Source organism: Macaca fascicularis, chromosome 10 (assembly GCF_037993035.2).
Source record: "Macaca fascicularis isolate 582-1 chromosome 10, T2T-MFA8v1.1".
In the NCBI taxonomy this organism is placed as follows: Eukaryota; Metazoa; Chordata; class Mammalia; order Primates; family Cercopithecidae; genus Macaca; species Macaca fascicularis.
The window spans coordinates 117,794,876-117,814,923 of NC_088384.1; the positions used below are offsets into that span (position 1 = coordinate 117,794,876).

The 20,048-nt window shown below is 51.3% G+C and overlaps 1 protein-coding gene across 2 annotated transcripts in view; it reads left to right on the top strand.

Annotated features, from left to right (window-relative positions):
* The window catches only part of CDH4 (cadherin 4), a 687,747-nt gene that overhangs the window by 488,778 nt on the left and 178,921 nt on the right, over positions 1-20,048 (top strand). For both annotated transcript variants that reach the window (XM_005569504.5, XM_065523362.2), the window contains one exon: positions 461-687. In XM_005569504.5, coding sequence (XP_005569561.3) covers positions 461-687 — 227 coding nt within the window. The remainder of the gene's footprint in view (positions 1-460; positions 688-20,048) is intronic.

Genomic DNA, 20,048 nt, shown 5'->3' on the forward strand with positions numbered 1-20,048 from the left:
AGCTCTCTCTTGCTCCTTCTTGGGGTGGAGAAACAGGTCCATTAGGGGCTTCACAGTCTCCCCTGGCAGGAAGAAGATTTGCGTAGGCAAGAGTGGGGGGAACCGAGGGCATATTTTTGAGGTGGAGGGTACCCACTGTGCTGCTCACAGACTCCGGCTGAATTCGGAGGTAATAGCGGCGAGGGAGAGATGCATTTGCGGAAGGGAGTGCAGCTGTGTTGTAGATAGAACGGAAGCTCAGCGTTGCTTTGTTTTTTCCCTCCTTTTTTAAAGGCCTCTGGCTAATTCTCTAGGGGTTGAGATAAAACACACCACCCTCTCAGGAGGTGGAGAAATCAGTGCAGACCTCATGCCCCTGATGCCCACGGGGGGCCTGGAGAGCGTCCTGCATGGTTGCTGCCATTGTTACCACCCTTCTGCTGGCCAGGCCGATCCTGACTGTCTCCCTCTCCTCTTGCAGTCAAGTTCAGCAGCTGTGTGGGGACCAAGGGGACGCAATACGAGACCAACAGCGTGGACTTCAAAGTCGGGTCCGACGGGACGGTCTTCGCCACCCGGGAGCTGCAGGTCCCCTCCGAGCAGGTGGCATTCACGGTGACCGCGTGGGACAGCCAGACAGCAGAGAGATGGGACGCCGTGGTACGGCTGCTGGTGGCCCAGACCTCGTCCCTGCACTCTGGACACAAGGTAAGGTGTGACCGCCCAGGTCTGCACCGGACTTTAGATGTCTTAGTTCCTCCTGCAGGCCCCGGGCAGAGCCTCTGCCAGGGCTCCCTCAGGATGGACAGTCACCTCCTCCTCGGGCTGTGCCGCTCAGGTCATTGCCAGCGGAGCACCCCTGCCCTCTTCACTGACCTGAGACACGGCCATCGTTGCAGGAAGGTCCCCTGGGCAGGTGCACAGGCCCCACACTCAGGTTCAGACACTATGCCACGGTCTCGATGCTTTTCATACGTTTTTGAACAAGGGGCCCCACATTTTCATTTCCAACTGGGCCCTGCACATTCTGAAATCTCTCCTGCCTCCCGAAGTGTGTAGCCACCAGGCCCAGGGCGTTCTGAAGCCTGGAGGGACGAGAAGCGAGGCAGGGATCATGTGGTTGGAAAGGAGCCAACCGGAGAGTGGGGAAGGGATGGAGAGAGACGAAGAGAGAGGAAGACAGGTGAAGGGAGACAGGAACGGACGGGTAGGAGAGGGAGAGAGGGAGGGGGAGAAAGAGAAGAAGAGAAGCAGAAAGACAGGAAAGGAGAGGAAGGGAGAGGAAGAAGGAGGGAGAGAGATGGCTGGGAGAGCGAGGAGAGAGAAGGGAGAGGGAGAGAGAGAGGAGAGGGAGACGGGGGGAGGGGGGGAGAGAGAGAGAGGAGAGGGAGACGGAGGGAGGAGGGGGGAGAGAGAGAAAGAGGAGAGGGAGACGGAGGGGGGGGAGAGAGAGAGAGGAGAGGGAGACGGAGGGAGGGAGGGGGGAGAGAGAGAGAGAGGAGAGGGAGACGGAGGGGGGGGAGAGAGAGAGAGGAGAGGGAGACGGAGGGAGGGAGGGGGGGAGAGAGAGAGGAGAGGGAGACGGAGGGAGAGAGAGAGGAGAGGGAGACGGAGGGAGGGGGGGAGAGAGAGAGAGGAGAGGGAGACGGAGGGAGAGAGAGAGGAGAGGGAGACGGAGGGAGGGGGGGAGAGAGAGAGAGGAGAGGGAGACGGAGGGAGGGAGGGGGGAGAGAGAGAGAGAGGAGAGGGAGACGGAGGGGGGGGAGAGAGAGAGAGGAGAGGGAGACGGAGGGAGGGAGGGGGGGAGAGAGAGAGGAGAGGGAGACGGAGGGAGGGGGGGAGAGAGAGAGGAGAGGGAGACGGAGGGAGGGAGGGGGGGATAGAGAGGAGAGGGAGACGGAGGGAGGGGGGGGAGAGAGGAGAGAGAGACAGAGGGAGGGAGGGGGGAGAGAGAGGAGAGGGAGACGGAGGGAGGGGGGAGAGAGAGGAGAGGGAGACGGAGGGAGGGAGGGGCGGGAGAGAGGAGAGGGAGACGGAGGGAGGGGGGGAGAGAGGAGAGGGAGACGGAGTGGGGGGGAGAGAGGAGAGGGAGACGGAGGGAGGGGGGGAGAGAGAGAGGAGAGGGAGACGGAGGGAGGGGGGGAGAGAGAGAGGAGAGGGAGACGGGGCGGGGGGAGAGAGAGAGGAGGGGGGGGAGAGAGAGAGAGGAGAGGGAGACGGAGGGGGGGGGAGAGAGAGAGGAGAGGGAGACGGAGGGAGGGGGGGAGAGAGAGAGAAGAGGGAGACGGAGGGAGGGAGGGGGGGAGAGAGATAGGAGATGGGGGGGGAGAGAGAGAGGAGAGGGAGATGGAGGGAGGGAGGGGGGGAGAGAGAGAGGAGAGGGAGACGGAGGGAGGGAGGGGGGGAGAGAGAGAGGAGAGGGAGGGGGGGAGAGAGAGAGAGGAGAGGGAGACGGAGGGAGGGGGGGAGAGAGAGAGAGGAGAGGGAGACGGAGGGGGGGAGAGAGAGAGAGGAGAGGGAGACGGAGGGGGGGAGAGAGAGGAGAGGGAGACGGAGGGGGGAGGGGGGGAGAGAGAGAGGAGAGGGAGATGGAGGGGGGGAGAGAGAGGAGAGGGAGACGGAGGGAGGGAGGGGGGGGAGAGAGGAGAGGGAGACGGGGGGGAGAGAGAGGAGAGGGAGACGGAGGGGGGAGGGGGGGGAGAGAGAGAGGAGAGGGAGACGGAGGGGGGGAGAGAGAGAGAGAGAGACAGCTTCACACAGACATAAAACGTCTGCTGTTCAGCATCCCAGCTGCCCTCTGACTCTGCCTCCTTCTAACCCGCTGCCTGGCTCATCTGGGTGACAGGGAGGGCGCCTTCACTATCCCCTGTCCTGAGAGCTCCCTTTCATCCCCGCATATTCCAGCAATCCAGCACCAGGCTCCTGAACAACCTGTGTTCATCCCCCAGTTCCTAGCTGTTAGGTTCCCTGTGCCTTATGGGGAAGTGGCCAGGTCCCGTCCACCTTGAGTGTCCTGGCATTGGTTGCAGCCACTACGCCAGCCTTAAGGTGTGGAGGCTGCTGAAGAAGCTGCAACCAGGAGGTCTGTGGGAGGGCGCTAAGGAAGGCCAGCCTTCGTTCAGGTCCAGCTGTTGCAGCTGCCTGCCTGGGGGGCCACAGTGGTGGAGAGAACGTGTGCCAACCCCTCCAGATCCCCCGCCCCAGGTAACATGAGGCCTCTGTGGGGTCATTTGAGGTATGGTGAGCAAAAGAAATCACCATGCAAGGCGGCGGCCGCTAGCAATCATGGGCACTCCCTTGGAAAAGGGACCTCAGGAAGTAAAGCATTAAGCAGAGGCAAGCAGATTCCTTTCCGTGGGTTTCCCAGAACCTCAGGCCTCGTGTGCTGTGTAAGCCTCTGAGTGGGACACAGTCTGCAAGTTTCCCCAAACTGTCTGACCAAGGAACCCTTCTCCATGGAAAGCTTGCAAGACAGGTGTGCCAAGGAACCCACTTTGGGAAGGGAGGGACCTGTGTCTTCTTCTGACTTGTTTCTTAGATGGACGTGGAGGTGGTTGAGGTTAGAAAAGACAAAGTGTGGCCGGGCGCGGTGGCTCAAGCCTGTAATCCCAGCACTTTGGGAGGCCGAGATGGGCGGATCACTAGGTCAGGAGATCGAGACCATCCTGGCTAACACGGTGAAACCCCGTCTCTACTAAAAAATACAAAAAACTAGCCGGGCGAGGTGGCGGGCGCCTGTAGTCCCAGCTGCTCAGGAGGCTGAGACAGGAGAATGGCCCGAACCCGGGAGGCGGAGCTTGCAGTGAGCTGAGATCCGGCCACTGCACTCCAGCCTGGGCGACAGAGCGAGACTCCGTCTCAAAAAAAAAATAAATAAAAAAAGAAAAGACAAAGTGTGACTCGGGCGGACAGTCTTCAGCGCATGATGAGCTGACCCCCAGGGGGAAGGAGGTCTTGAGCATCCTCCTGAGTGTGTTAAACCAGGCAGCAGAGTGCGCCTCTAATGGCAGTGGCCCCCAAATCATGAGCCCCACCTGTGAGTCCTGAAGAGTCTAGGATGGTGTATGTCATTTTTGTTCTTTCCTGAGTGATTATTACAAGCCACGCCCGGTGAGCCTGGACATCCTGGGGACCCTGTGCCATGGGGGCCCCTTCCCTCCAGGAGCTGTACCAGGACACTGACAGGCAGGGACTTGCATCCCCATCACGCCTGTGACTTCCAAGCTGTCCCCAAGTCTCCGATTGTGATGCAGAAACTTGGCACCTCGTGAGCCGAGAGCAGAGCCCCTGAGAGCCTGTCGAAAGCCTCTGGTGAAGGCTCTGATTGAAAATATAATGGCACCTTTTCTTGGGCATGTTAATGAAGCGATTTCAGATTTAATCCCCTGATCCTCTGAGGAAGGGGCAGGTCCAGCTGTGGTTGCTGCTAGACAGTCCCCGTGGGAATTGCTCCTCGACCCACGCCAGGCTGGCGCAGGAAGCACCCAACCAGAGGAGCAGGGGACACTGAATTCATGTCCCAGGCCCAGCACACCCGGGGAGCCAGGTGTTAAATCAGGCAGCAGAGCGCGGCTGTAACGGCAGTGGCCCCCAAATAGTGAATCGTGAGGCCCACCTGTGAGTCCGGCGTATGTCGTTTTTGTTCTTTCCTGAGTCATTATTACAAGCCACGCCCTGGTGAACAAGGCAGGCCCTTGGGCAGCCTGGGGACCCTGTCCCATGAGGGCCATGGGGTCACTGTGGGGTGTAGCCCTGAGTCCCTAAGACATGGCTGTTGCAGGGCGCAGTGGGCAGTCTCCGCAGCCCAGGAGACCCGGTCCTCCAGCACTTGTGTTGCCAATGGTTCCTCTCCTGACTTTCTAGGACCCACTCAGACCTTGCCCCAAGTGGTGTTAGCTCGTCTAACCCTCTCCACACGCCTGGGAGTGGGTGCTGTCATATCACAGATGAGGGCGTTGAGCATGTGACCACAGCTCTGTGCTGCATGGGAGAGCGATGTGTGGGGAAGGAATGGAAAAGGACTTTGCAGGTGTGGCAGAGCCCGGCATGGTGCAAGAGCAGCCGCCATGTGTGGGAAAGGAATGGAAAAGGACTTTGCAGGTGTGGCAGAGCCCGGCATGGTGCAAGAGCAGCCGCCATGTGTGGGAAAGGAATGGAAAAGGACTTTGCAGGTGTGGCAGAGCCCGGCATGGTGCAAGAGCAGCCGCCCGGGGTGTGGGTCCACGGCAAGGCTTCTGCGACTTACTGGCTGGGTGTGTTGGGAGAATTCACACAACTTTGAGGTGAGCTGCTCCGGAGAATGGGAGAGTAATGCTACCCACGTCCCAGCCAAAGGGAGTTGATATTTCATGAGGTTATGGAGGTCGGGGGTGGAAAATAGCAGCATATGGCTGTCATTGCCTGGTTCCAGACTTCACGGTCCTGTGCGTATCACAGCTGCTGGGCCTTGCCGGGTGGCATGGGGGCAAGAGGAGGCAGGCAGGGAGTGGGAGCCACTGTGGGACGCTGGGTCACCTGGTTGATGCGCCCTTACAGAGCGTGATGCCAGTCTCTATCGATGATCAAGGTGACACCGGATTGCTGGTGTCCTGGCCGCCTGCCAGAAGCAACTGTGCATCTTCCCCAGTGTGAACTGTCACCCAGGCCTTGAGCTGTGCCCATCTCCTTTCATATTCAACGTCCAGCACTCAGCCTCATGACTGGGCACATGAGGAGGGATAAGATGTAGAAAGAACAATCGAAAGAAGTAGCAGAAAAGAAAGGACCCACAGGGGCCAGGTGCGGTGGCTCATGTCTGTAATCCCAGCACTTTAGGAGGCCGAGGTGGACAGATCATGAGGTCAGGAGATTGAGACCATCCTGGCTAACACAGTGAAACCCCATCTCTACTAAAAATACAAAAAAATAAAATAAAATTAGCTGGGTGTGGTGGTGGGCACCTGTAGTCCCAGCTACTCGGGAGGCTGAGGCAGGAGAATGGCGTGAACCCGGGAGGCAGGAACTTGCAGTGAGCCGAGTGAGCCACTGCATTCCAGCCTGGGTGACAGAGTGAGACTCTGTCTCAAAAACAGACAACAAAGAAAGGACCCACAGAGGCTCCAGAGCATGGGACGATCAGACAGATTTTACAGTAACTACACTTACTATCTTTAAGCAAATTAAATAGAAGACTTTGAGAGATAATTAGAAGGTATAAGACAGAATTATTAATCATTGGGCAATTTGGAACTGAAAACTAAACCAAACAAAATGAAGAGCTCAATGGATAGATATATCTGCAGATTTGACATAGCTGAAGAAAGAATTAGTGAAGCAAAAAATATCAAAAACATTCATGCTGTAAAGCGTGAAGAGATACACAGAGGGAAAATACAGAAGCAAGTGTAAGAGATATTGGAGAAGTAGTAAGAAGGTCTAACGTGTATATTTGCAATATGAGGGGGAGAGAGAAAACGGAGCAGAAGTAATATTCGAAAATATAGTGGCAGAAAATATTCCAAAACTGATAACATTCATCTAGGCATGGATTCAAGAAGCCCTATGAACGCTATGCAGGAGAAATATTTTTAAAAAACAGTACCTGGATGCTTTATAGTAAAATAGTTACAACCCGAAGACAAAGAGGAAATCTCAAAAGCAGACAGAAAAGGCAGAGTCTCCTTTGAGGGAGCAACGACTAGGAGACTGACTTCTCAGCAGGAGCTGGGGGGTTGTTGGGGGGTTAGAAGACAATGGAATGATTTTTTTTTTTTTTTTTTTGAGACGGTGTCTCGCTGTGTCGTCCAGGCTGCAGTGCAGTGGCGCGATCTCAGCTCACTGCAACCTCCGCCTCCAGGTTTAAGTGATTCTCCTGCCTCAGCCTCCCAAGTAGCTGGGATCACAGGTGTGTGCTGCCGTGACAGGCTAATTTTTGTATTTTTAGTAGAGATGAGGTTTCACCATGTTGGCCAGGCTGGTCTCGATCTCTTGATCTCATGATTCGCCGGCCTTGGCCTCTCAAGGAATGATATCTTAAAAGTGCTAAAAGAAAATAGAATTCTATCATCCGGTAAAACTGTCTTTCAATAATTAAAGTTGAATGAAGAGAAACTGAAAGAATCTGTCCCAAATGATGTTCTTCAAACAAAATAAAACAATTTGAGGCAAACACTCAGAAATGGAGGAAAGAATGAAGAGCTGGGAAAAGGCCAAGTACACAGAAAAATACAGATGAATCACAGCAGTGTAACGTTTCATGGGTGTAAATAGAGAACTCGAATTCACAGCAAAACTGCATAAACTTTGAGAAGGGATAAATGGAATCAAAGAGATGGAAGTTGTTTGCATTTTTCTCAAAAATGATGGAAATCACAAATTAATATTACTCCTAAATAAAACAAAGACACTTGTTACAAAGTCTTTAGAAAATCACTAAAAGAGTCATAAAAGTCTATAAATAGTGACATAATAAATTTTTATTATTCTGTTTTTACCATTATCAAGCCAAAAAATACAAAAAAAGAGAAATGAAAACAAGAGATGGGCTATACCTTTCTCTTTGAGTAAGATGGCAGATTTGCAAATATATTTGTAATTATAGCAAATGAAAATATATTTGTTATAATTTTAAAAAATAAATTGATGGATAAAGATAAATCCATCTTATCTTTAAATGCCTAAAGATAGGCAGCTTATAAAAGATACATCTGAAAGGTATAAAGCTAAAGGTTAGCAGTAAAATCTTAGAGAAATAAATACCATGCAAGTATCAATCAAAAGGAAGCTAGTGGACTCTGTTAATATCAGATGATAGAATCTGAGGACAAAGCATTCTGTTCAAGGAGGAACACCTCTTAATGACAAAACAATTCACCAAGAAGATACAGGAATCCTACATTTGTGTGCGCTTCATATGACTTCAAAATATTTGTGCCAAAATTGATAGAAATAAAAGGAGAAATAACTATGCAATCAGTGATCAATTTTAACAAAATTTCTTAGCGAATAATAGAACAAGCAGAAGATACCAGTAAGGAAAGAGATTAGAATCACACAATTAACAGGTCTGGCTTTACAGAGATGTATAAAAGCACAGAAACCAACCACTGCTAAATACACATGATTTTTAAGTATAGACAGAACATTTACAAATATTCACCAAGCAAGTCCCAACATACTTCATAGCCTTCAAGCAATTCACAACATACTTCAAAGGTTTAAAATCAAAACATAGTTTGTTTTCTTAACTCAGAGCAAGTAGACTAGAAATCAATAACAAAGAACATAACTGGAAAATCCCCATAGATTTGGAAGTTAAGTAAAAGCCTTCTCATTAACCCTTGGGCAGAAAAAAAAAAAAATCACATGGAAATTAATGAATATTTTGAACTGAGTAATAAAACTACTGGGATATAGCTAAAGTCATGCCCAGATGGAAATATTTAGCCTGAGATACATATATTACAAGATAAAGAAGGCAGAAAATTGGCTGAGCATGGTGGCTCACGCCTGTAATCCCAGAACTTTGGGAGGCCAAGGCAGGTGGATCACCTGAGGTCAGGAGTTGCAGCCCAGCCCAGCCAACATGGCGAAACCTCATCTCTACTAAACATGCAAAAGTTAGCCAGGCGTGGTAGTGCACCCCTGTAATCCCAGCTGCTCAGGAGGCTGAGGCAGGAGAATTGCTTGAACCCAGGGGGCAGAGGTTGCAGTGAGCCAAGATTGCACCACTGCACTCCAGCCTGGGCAACAGAGCGAGACCCTACCTCAAAAAAAAAGGAAAAAAAAAAAAGGCAGAAAATCAACAATCCAGGCATTCATCTCAAGAAACCATAAAAATAACAGAAAATGAGACCCAAAGTCTAAAGAAAGAAATTGTTAACACAGGAGGAGAAAACAATGAAACAGAAAACAATAGAAATAACTAAGTTCATCCTTTAAACTATGAGGCTGATCAGACTGAGTAAAAAGAAAAGGTATAAACTGCAACAATCCTTATCAGGGATGAAAAGACGACATCGTGACTAATCTTGTGGACATCAGAAAGATCATTTGAGGATATTATATACAATTTATACCAACACACTTAAAAATATACATAAAAAGGATAATAGTATAGAAATATACACCTTACCAAACTAGCATAAGAAAAAAAAAAAAACCTGAACTGTTTTACTGTTACAAATAAAATTAAAACTAAAATCCTTATCACAAAGAAATGTCCACACCTGTTGGCTCCACTAGTAAGTTCTACCCAAGCTGTCAGGAGAAATTAAAACAAATCTTACACAAACCTGTCCAAAGATCACAACAAGAGGAATTGCTTCCCCAAAGTTTTGTCTTCCCAAATCCTGATAGTGAGGATACACACACTGGAGGTACAAGCCAATGCAGTAAGGCAAGAAAAAGAAATTAGAATAAATAAAACTGACATTATTTGTAGTTTATATGATTATGAATGTTAGAAAATGTAATCTGTCCTGAAAGAAGCTGTCCTAAGTTGTTGGTATTCATGAGTAAGGTTAGCAAGGGTGCTGGACATAACAGTGGTACTTCTATGTACCAGGAATAAATCATTAGAAAATAAAATCTGAACTAGATCCCAATTACAATGGCATTAAAAATGATCATATAACTGGGAATAAATCTAACAAAAATGTACAAGACTTCTTATATTTTGTTGAAAAAAATGGAAGACCTATAAAAATGGAAGGATATGCCGAGCTCATAACTTGGAAGGCTTATGTTAGAATATTGATTCTGCCCAAAGTTGCCATAGAGTCAACACAACCTCAATAAAAGTTCCAGCAGATTTTTTGTTTGCTCGTTTTGGGAAGAGTAAAGAGCCAACTTAAAATTTTTTAATGGAAATGGAAAAGGCGAAGGTAGCCTAGAACAAGAAAAAGATGGGAGGACACATCCTTCCAGATACGTTGTTGGAGCTGTCCTGTGTGCTACAGGATAGTAAGCCACACTCCTGGCCTCTACCTGCTAGATGCCAGGTGAAGCCCCATAACTTCCATATGCAACCTAAGCTCTTTCCAGCCACTGCCAAATGTTCCCGTGGGGGGCAAAACTGCCCCCTTTGGAGAACCACTGAATCACAGCCATTAAAATGGTGTCATTTTGGAGCAAAGATGATTGGATAGACACTTGGAATAAAAATAGTGAGCCCAGAAAAAGATACGTAATGTTTTTAAAAATCAGCTTCATGGACGTATAACTTTCATACTACAAAATCCACCCAGTTCATCTTTACAATCTGATGAGCCTTGTCAAATGCCCAGGGTGCAAACCCTTGATTTTTTTTTTTTTTTTTTTTTTTTTTTTGAGACGGAGTCTCGCTTTGTCACCCAGGCTGGAGTGCAGTGGCCGGATCTCAGCTCACTGCAAGCTCCGCCTCCCGGGTTTACGCCATTCTCCTGCCTCAGCCTCCCGAGTAGCTGGGACTACAGGCGCCCACCACCTCGCCCGGCTAGTTTTTTGTATTTTTAGTAGAGACGGGGTTTCACCATATTAGCCAGGATGGTCTCGATCTCCTGACCTCGTGATCTGCCCGTCTCGGCCTCCCAAAGTGCTGGGATTACAGGCTTGAGCCACCGTGCCCGGCCCCTTGATTTTTTATTATAAGAGCAGTGCTGTAGAGCAGGTACCAGCTGCTGTAGCCCACAGGACTTTTATGGCCAGCAAGCTAAGAATGGTTTTTACATTTTTAAATGATTCCATTTTAAAGGGTTATGTAAGTACCTATACAATGTCCTCAATTTTGCCCCTTAGCCTGAGATACCTAAAATATTTACGATCTGGCCATCTGGAGGAAAGTTTGCCCATTTCTACTGAAACAACAGAGGAAAGACTGTCTTTTCAACATATGGTGCTGGGCCAATGGGGCATCTTTAAGAAAAAAGTGAAATGACCCCTACCTCGCACCACAACCAAAATCCATTTGAGGTGGACGGAAAATCTAAACATGAAAGGCAAAGCAATGCAGCTGGGAGTGATGTGACCCCGGGGTGTGGAAAGCTTCCTCGCACATCGCACGTGAAGCATGAAACATGGGAAAGAATGATCTCTGGACTTTATTAAAAATAAGGACTTCTGCCAGGCGCAGTGGCTTATGCCTGTAATCCCAGCACGTTGGGAAGCCAAGGTGGGCAGATCACCCAAGGTCAGGAGTTCGAGACCAGCTTGGCCAACATGGTGAAACCCTGTCTCCACTAAAAATACAAAAATTAGCCAGGCATGGTGGTGCACGCCTGTAATCCCAGCTACTCGGGAGGCTGAAACAGGAGAATTGCTTGAGCCCGGGAGGTGGAGGCTGCAGTTAGCCGAGATCATGCCACTGCACTCCAGCCTGGGCAACAGAGCAAAAGACTGTCAAAAAAAAAAAAAAGGAACTTCTGATCATCAAAACATATATCTTAAAAATGAGACAATAAGGCAGAGCCTGGGAAAGGACATTTGCAGCACTCAGTTACGAACCGAGGACTCACACCCAGAACATGTAGAGAACCTCAGATCACTACCTACAGACAGACAGAAGATGGATGAGAGGTTTAAACAGGCTGATCACGAGACAGCAGTGCGTCATGGTGGATAAATGTAAGACAGAGGCCGGGTACGGTGGCTCACCCCTATAATCTCAACACTTCGGGAAGCCAAGGCAGGAGGATCACTTGAGGTCAGGAGTTCAACACCAGCCTGGCCAACATGGTGAAATCCCATCTCTCCTAAAAATACAAAAATTAGCCAGGTGTGGTGGCGGGCGCCTGTAGTCCCAGCTACTGGGGAGGCTAAGGCAGGAGAATCACTTGAACCAGGGAAGCAGAGGTTGCAGTGAGCCAAGATCATGGCACTGTACTCCAGTCTAAGTGATAAAGCAAGACTCTGTCTCAAAAAAATAAATAAATAAGACTGGCTCAACCTCAGTAGGGCAATCAGAATGGCGAACACTGGAAAGACTTGTACTACCAAGTATTAGTGAGAATCTGGAGCAAGTGGAATTTTCAAATACTGTTTTTCACTTGTTTGTTTTTATTTTGAGACAGGATCTCACTCTGTTGCCCAAGCTGGAGCACCGTGGCACCCTCTTAGCTTACTGCGGTCTCAAACTCCTGGGCATGAGCAATCATCCTACCTCAGCCTCTCAGTAGCTGGGACTACATGCATCATCACCCCTGGTTGGTTGGTTGGTGGGTTGGTTGCTTTTAAACTTTTTGTAGAGACAAGTTCTCACCATGTTGCCCAGGTTGGTCTCATACTCCTGGGCTCAAGCAGTCCTCCCACCTTGGCCTCCCAAAGTGCTGGGATTACAGGTGTGAGCCACCCTGCCTGGCCTTTTCATATACTCTTGATGGGAGTGTACAATGGTACAAACACTTCAGACAGCAATTCAGAATTACTGTGAAAGTCCTATATATATATATATATATATGCCTCGTTTTTGGTGTATGCCCCATAGCAGTACAGGCAGGTAATACCAGGAACTCTGTACAGGACGTTGAGAGAAGCCTTACACATAATCACCAAAAGCTGGAAACGACACACATGCCTTCGCCATTGGAATGGGTCAATAAATTGCAGTGGGCCCCCAAAGTGGAATATTATACAGTAATAAAGGTGAACAAACTGCAGCTAGAAGCAACAAAGCCAGCAAATCTCACAAACAGACCAAGGAAGGAGACCAGGCAGGTGCCAGGCAGCAGGAACGTGTGCCAGCCTAGTGACCACACTCCCAGGAAATCCAAATTCGGGTGATACTGAGGTGCACAGTTACAGTCAGTTGAGGGTTCCCTTCGGGGGCAGCAGGAAGCCATGCTGGGGGACACCAGAGGGTTGGAGGGAGCCTCGTGGCAAGACAGGTGCTCATTCTGCCATCATTTATGTAGCTGATGCTCCTCTGTACGCTATGATGCTTATACTATCACTCACAATTTAATATTTTTTAAACAAATGCATGCAGAGGGCTATCTGACTGTGTTTGGAGAAGGTGTGAGTTCTGATGGGGGCACGTGGTGAGCAAGAGTTCTGCTGGGGGAGGTTTCTGGAGAAACAAATGGACTCCTTCAAAGCATCAGTTTGCAGAGTGCTAGGAGCCCCAGGGCAGTGTTTATTGAGAGGAGCCTGGAAGCAAATTCTGCCAGGGCAGGCACACGGGGACCCCTAATTTCCTGGTTCTGTAAATTTCATTTCTCTTATGTAGAGGTTTCTTCAAGTGCAGCATCCACCGTCCATTATTTTAGCAACTCTGTGGAGTTGGGTAAAACTGACAGCTTTACAGTTAGATGAACCATAACAATTTGGCAACTTTTCTCCTTCTTTTGTCCCCCTCTCTTAGCAACTATTTAAAAGCAGCCTTTCTGTGGGCAATGCAGGCAGTGTTGGAATCTGGAAGAACTGTTCTTTGGTGCAGTCTTGCAGGAAAGCTGATAGCAATTCAATTAGGAAATGCAAATGAGGTCCCATATTTCCCACTGGAGTGCTGAGTTGCCCCTGAGGAATCAGAGCAATATTCCGGCCTCACAGGAAACACTCGAGACCAAGTTCTCACCCAGTTGTCATCTGACTATAGCTGCTGCAGCGCTGAAAAGTGGCAATAGGACCTGTGGGTATCGTTTGCAAAAAAAAAAAAAATACTGTTGTTTATGAAACCAATATTGTGTCTTCTAGCACACGTCAGCATTTATGAGGATAAACTCGGCCAAGCAATGTCCCCGAGTCAGGCGGGCCCAGGCGCTGACCTGTGGCCTTTTCTGGGTGTTTCTGTCCCCCCAGGTCCCTTGGGCTGAACTATGTCCCCTAAAATTCAGGTATTAAAATCCTAACCTCAGAACATGACTTAACTTGGAAATAGGGGGGTTGCCGATGTAATTAGTGAAGAAGAGGTAATTAGGGTGCGCCCTGATCCAATAGGACTGTGTCCTTATAGAAGGGGAAGCCTGGACACAGACAGGCACAGGGAGAAGTCCTGTGAAGGTGAGGCAGAGAGCTGGGGGGTGCCTTCGAAAGCCGAGATCAGGGAAGATTGTGGCGCCGCCAGGAGCCTGGAGAGACGCCCAGAGCACATTCTCCGGCACAGCCTCCCAGGGACCAGCGCTGCGACATCTTGATCTTGGACTTCTAGCCTCCAGAGCTGTAAGGGAATAAATCTCTGTCTCAGCCCGCTGGCTTGTGGACCAGAGCCTTCCAGCCGAGGCAGAGACTCAGGAGGCAGAGTGCAGTCAGACCCCAAGGTACCCCCGAAGGCAAGGAGGAGTGTCCCCAGCCAAGGGTCCTTCCCAGGGCTCCTGCTCAGGGCTCCAGACACCCCTGAATCCTCTTGATGCAGTCATTCTCTCCAGGGCTGGTGAGGGCAAGTCCCCGCCCACGGCAGCCCCCAGGTCCCTCTGCTGCTGCCCAGGCCCTTCCATTGTCCCCACTGTCCCCCTGCCCACTGAGGGCTCCACAGGGCTTGAGGTGTCCCTGGGGAGAGGAGGGATGGGGAACAGGTGCACTCGAAGGGCAGCAGCAGCACACAGCAGGTACAGGCACACTGACCAGAACACCACACACACGGTGCACGGCACACAAACCACACACACACCCCGCACACACTACACACATACCACACACCCACACACACATGCACCCTGCACACACTACACACACCACACACACGCGCCCTGCACACACTATGCAAACCACACAGTGCATGCGACACACACCACATACCCACACACACGCACCCTGCACACACTACACACACCACACACATGCGCCCTGCACACACTACACACACCACATAGTGCATACCACACACACCACACACCCACACACACATGCACCCTGCACACACTACACACACCACACACGCGCCCTGCACACACTATGCAAACCACACAGTGCATGCGACACACACCACATACCCACACACACGCACCCTGCACACACTACACACACCACACACACGCGCCCTGCACACACTACACACACCACATAGTGCATACCACACACACCACACACCCACACACACATGCATCCTGCGCACACTACACACACCACACACACACGCCCTACACACACTATGCAAACCACACAGTGCATGCCACACATACCACACACATGCACCCTGAACACACTACATACACCACACACACACGGTGCACACCACACACACAGTGCACGCCACACACCACACACACGATGGATGCACGCCACACACCACACACACATACCCCACACACAGCACACAGTGCACTCCACACACACCACACATACACCCTGCACACACCACACACACATACCCCACACACACCACACAGTGCTCTCCACACACACCACACATACACCCTGCACACACCACACACACATACCCCACACACACCACACAGTGCTCTCCACACACACCACACATACACCCTGCACACACCACACACACCCCACACACACCACACAGTGCTCTCCACACACACCACACATACACCCTGCACACACCACACACACATACCCCACACACACCACACAGTGCTCTCCACACACACCACACATACACCCTGCACACACCACACACACATAACCCACACACACCACACAGTGCACTCCACACACACCACACATACACCCTGCACACACCACACACACATACCCCACACACACCACACAGTGCACTCCACACACACCACACATACACCCTGCACACACCACACACACATACCCCACACACACCACACAGTGCACTCCACACACACCACACATACACCCTGCACACACCACACACAGAGTGCGTGCCTGTATTAGTCCGTTTTCACACTACTGACAAAGACATACTTGAGACCGGGAAGGAAAAGAGATTTACTTGGACTTACAGTTCCACGTGGCTGGGAGGCCTCAGAATTATGGCAGGAGGTGAAAGGCATTTCCTACATTACAGCAGCAAGAGAAAATGAGGAAGAAGCAAAATGAAAATCCCTGATAAACCCATCAGATCTCGGGAGACTTATTCACTATCACGAGAACAGCACGGGAAAGACCAGCCCATGATTCAGTTACCTCCCCCTGGGTCCCTCCCACAACACGTGAGAATTCTGGGAGATACAATGCAAGATGAGATTTGGGTGGGGACACAGCCAAACCATATCAATACCACACGTACCGCACACACACGCCCCACACACAGTGCACACCACACACACACACTGCCTTGTAACACCACACACATAGTGCATGCCACACACACACCATACACACAGTGCAAGTGACACACACACACGCCCCACACACAGTGCACACCACACACACACTGCCTTGTAACACCACACACATAGTGCATGCCACACACACACCATACACACAGTGCAAGTGACACACACACACGCCCCACACACAGTGCACACCCCACACACACTGCCTTGTAACACCACATAGTGCATGCCACACACACACCATACACACAGTGCAAGTGACACACACACACGCCCCACACACAGTGCACACCACACACACACTGCCTTGTAACACCACACACATAGTGCATGCCACACACACACCATACACACAGTGCAAGTGACACACACACGCACACACACACGCCCCACACACAGTGCACACCACACACACACTGCCTTGTAACACCACACACATAGTGCATGCCACACACATACCATACACACAGTGCAAGTGACACACACACACGCCCCACACACAGTGCACACCACACACACACTGCCTTGTAACACCACACACATAGTGCATGCCATACACACACCATACACACAGTGCAAGTGACACACACACACGCCCCACACACAGTGCACACCACACACACACTGCCTTGTAACACCACACACATAGTGCACGCCACACACACACCATACACACAGTGCAAGTGACACACACACGCCCCACACACAGTGCACACCACACACACACTGCCTTGTAACACCACACACATAGTGCACGCCACACACACACCATACACACAGTGCAAGTGACACACACACACGCCCCACACACAGTGCACACCACACACACACTGCCTTGTAACACCACACACATAGTGCACGCCACACACACACCATACACACAGTGCAAGTGACACACACACACGCCCCACACACAGTGCACACCACACACACACTGCCTTGTAACACCACACACATAGTGCACGCCACACACACACCATACACACAGTGCAAGTGACACACACACACGCCCCACACACAGTGCACACCACACACACACTGCCTTGTAACACCACACACATAGTGCACGCCACACACACACCATACACACAGTGCAAGTGACACACACACACGCCCCACACACAGTGCACACCACACACACACTGCCTTGTAACACCACACACATAGTGCATGCCACACACACACCATACACACAGTGCAAGTGACACACACACGCCCCACACACAGTGCACACCACACACACACTGCCTTGTAACACCACACACATAGTGCATGCCACACAACCATACACACAGTGCAAGTGACACACACACACACACCAACACACAGTGCACGTCACACACACACACCCCCCATACACACCACACACACACCATATACACAGTGCACGTCACCACACACATGCCCCATACATACCACACACACCATATACACAGTGCACGCTGCACACACCCACACACATGCCCCACGTGCCATGCACACAGAGCATGTCACATGTGCCATGCACATCATATACACCACACACAGTGCATTTCACACCACACACATGAATCACATGCACATACCACATACACTGCACACACTACACACCACACACACTATGCACATATATACACCACACACAGCACACATATCCATGTACACACACTCCACACAGTACACACATGCGGCTATGTGAAACACATGCATGGGTGTCGCACACTCACACTGATACCAAACTCAGTCTGAAAAAGGGTTCTGTGTATAGTCAGTAGCTCAGGACCCAGCACTTCACAGGGTTGGATACGGCCGCCCGGCTGCATCACCCCAGGCTGACTTGGGGCTTTCACCATGCCCAGCCCGTGCCCCCCATGCTCACGTTCCCACAACAGGGCAGTCTGCACCACTGTGTCCGCCGTGGGCCGAGCTCTCACGCCTTCTCCTCTGCACATTCTGATGAATCACAGACAGCCTGGGAGCACGTGGAGGAGGCACGGGCTTTGTTAGCACGAACGCACCCCCTGGGCTGTGGTGCAAAAGCTCACAGCAGGACGTCTGGAGTCTGCATCCTGGGCCTGCACCCGAGCTCCTCTAATCCCGGCCAGGGGCTCGGCTTCTCCTTGCCTCCGATCTGCATTTGTATGCTGGGGGCTGTGGGGCTGTCACAGAATGAGAGGGGTTGCTGAGCTGTGGAGGTGGGGGCCCACAGGCAGCTGTTAGCAAATGTCAGGTGTGTCACTGTAGAGCTTGTGCAAAGGCTGAAGCAGGGGCCGTGGGCACACCCACTGGCTCAGGGAGCCCAGGAGAGGCCTAGACCAGGGTGAACGCTCTCCTGCACAGCCCTGTCTCCCACTACTCACATGGTCCATACCCTTCATCTCCCAGGCCCATCCCCCCATCCCCCTGGCCCATTACCCCATCCCCTGTCCCTCCCTCATCCCCTGGTCCCTCCCCCATCCCCTGGTCCCTCCCCTGATCTCCTGGAGAAGCCTGGATATGAATCACTTCTTGCCCTTCACCCTGAGAGCAGAGGCCTTGTAAGTGAGGCTGGCATTGCGGGGAAGCATCCGCAGACTGTGTTCCTCCATGAGTTCCCCAGGGCTGGCTGGTGTCTGAACCTGGACACCTGAGCATTGGAGAACTTTAACTGAAGGGGGCCACGGGGCACCAGGGCAGTGAGGGGACAGTCCCCCCAGGGCTGTCCACGTGAGCTGTTTCTGCAGAAGGCAGGCCTTGGGAAAGCAACTAGAAGGTCCTGAGGTGTGGGTCCAAGTTTGAAGCTCACATCTCCAGAAAATAGTGGTTTGTTTAATCCTTCTCCAAAAGGCGGCCCTCAACGGGACTGAAAAACAGCAATTCTGGAATAAACAAACAGCAACAGTGCCGTTGGCGAACTTGTAGACAACCTGTCCACCTCCTGGCTTTGTTTTGAAGATGACGAGCTATTTTAATGAGTGTGAATAACCTCCACGCTCCTGCAAGTTCAGACACTGTCTCCAGCAGAGGTCTGGCTGCTCAGGCACAGATTCCATGGCCTCTGCATTGGGCAGAGTGTGTATTGGTGTCACCACGCGTGTTTCTCCACATCAGAACATACCCCTCCAGGGGACTCGAGTTTCGGGGGTGATGGGCTGTCAGGATTAGGTTTCATGGCCGTGAAATGCACCCCAAAGGAACTGCAGCTTGTAACTCTTCATGGGCATGAAGGATGGGAGTGACTATTGGAATAGGTCTTGCTTCTTTCAGAGCTGAGAAGTTCAAACTTAGCCAGGGTTTTCAGGCTGCAAACGGCCTTGACGACATCTGGGCCAGTCCTTCACTTGTACATGGAGGGGTGCCCAGCGCCCCAGGGGCAGTCAGCTACCGGTACGACCCCGGACTCCCCAGGGCCAGCAGGGAAACCCCCCTAGGGAGCAAAATATGCTGAGTTATTGGTCATTTTCCCCAGGCCGGTCCTGGTGGGAGAAGGGCAGACCTCAGTGCAGACGCTGCCAGGGGCACTGTCCCAAAAAGATCGGAAGGGGATGAGCCCATGGTGACCTGGGGGGTGGCTTGGTGAAGATTCTGGCTGCCGTGTGGAGGGCGTCAGGGATAAAAGTGGGCCATGCCGGCAGGGAGGCTCTGGTCACGTGAGCCGTGGAGGGAAGAATGAATGGTACAGACTCTGTGTCGCCTTCTCCCCCAGAGGCGTGGCCACAGGGCTGGACCTGAGTGGCAGTCATGTCTTTGAGGACCTTGGAGTCCCATGGGCTGGAAAGATCTGGAAGTCACTGTCTTTGTTCACTCCAGGAGTGATGCTGGGCATTCACTTATCCCGGCACTGCTGTGTGGCAGCTCCGTCTGAGACCTGGGGACACGACGGAGGATGCTGCAACGTGGCCCCCACCCTCAGTGAGCTTACCTTCTCTCGGGGCAGGGAGGCCAGGTGTCTAT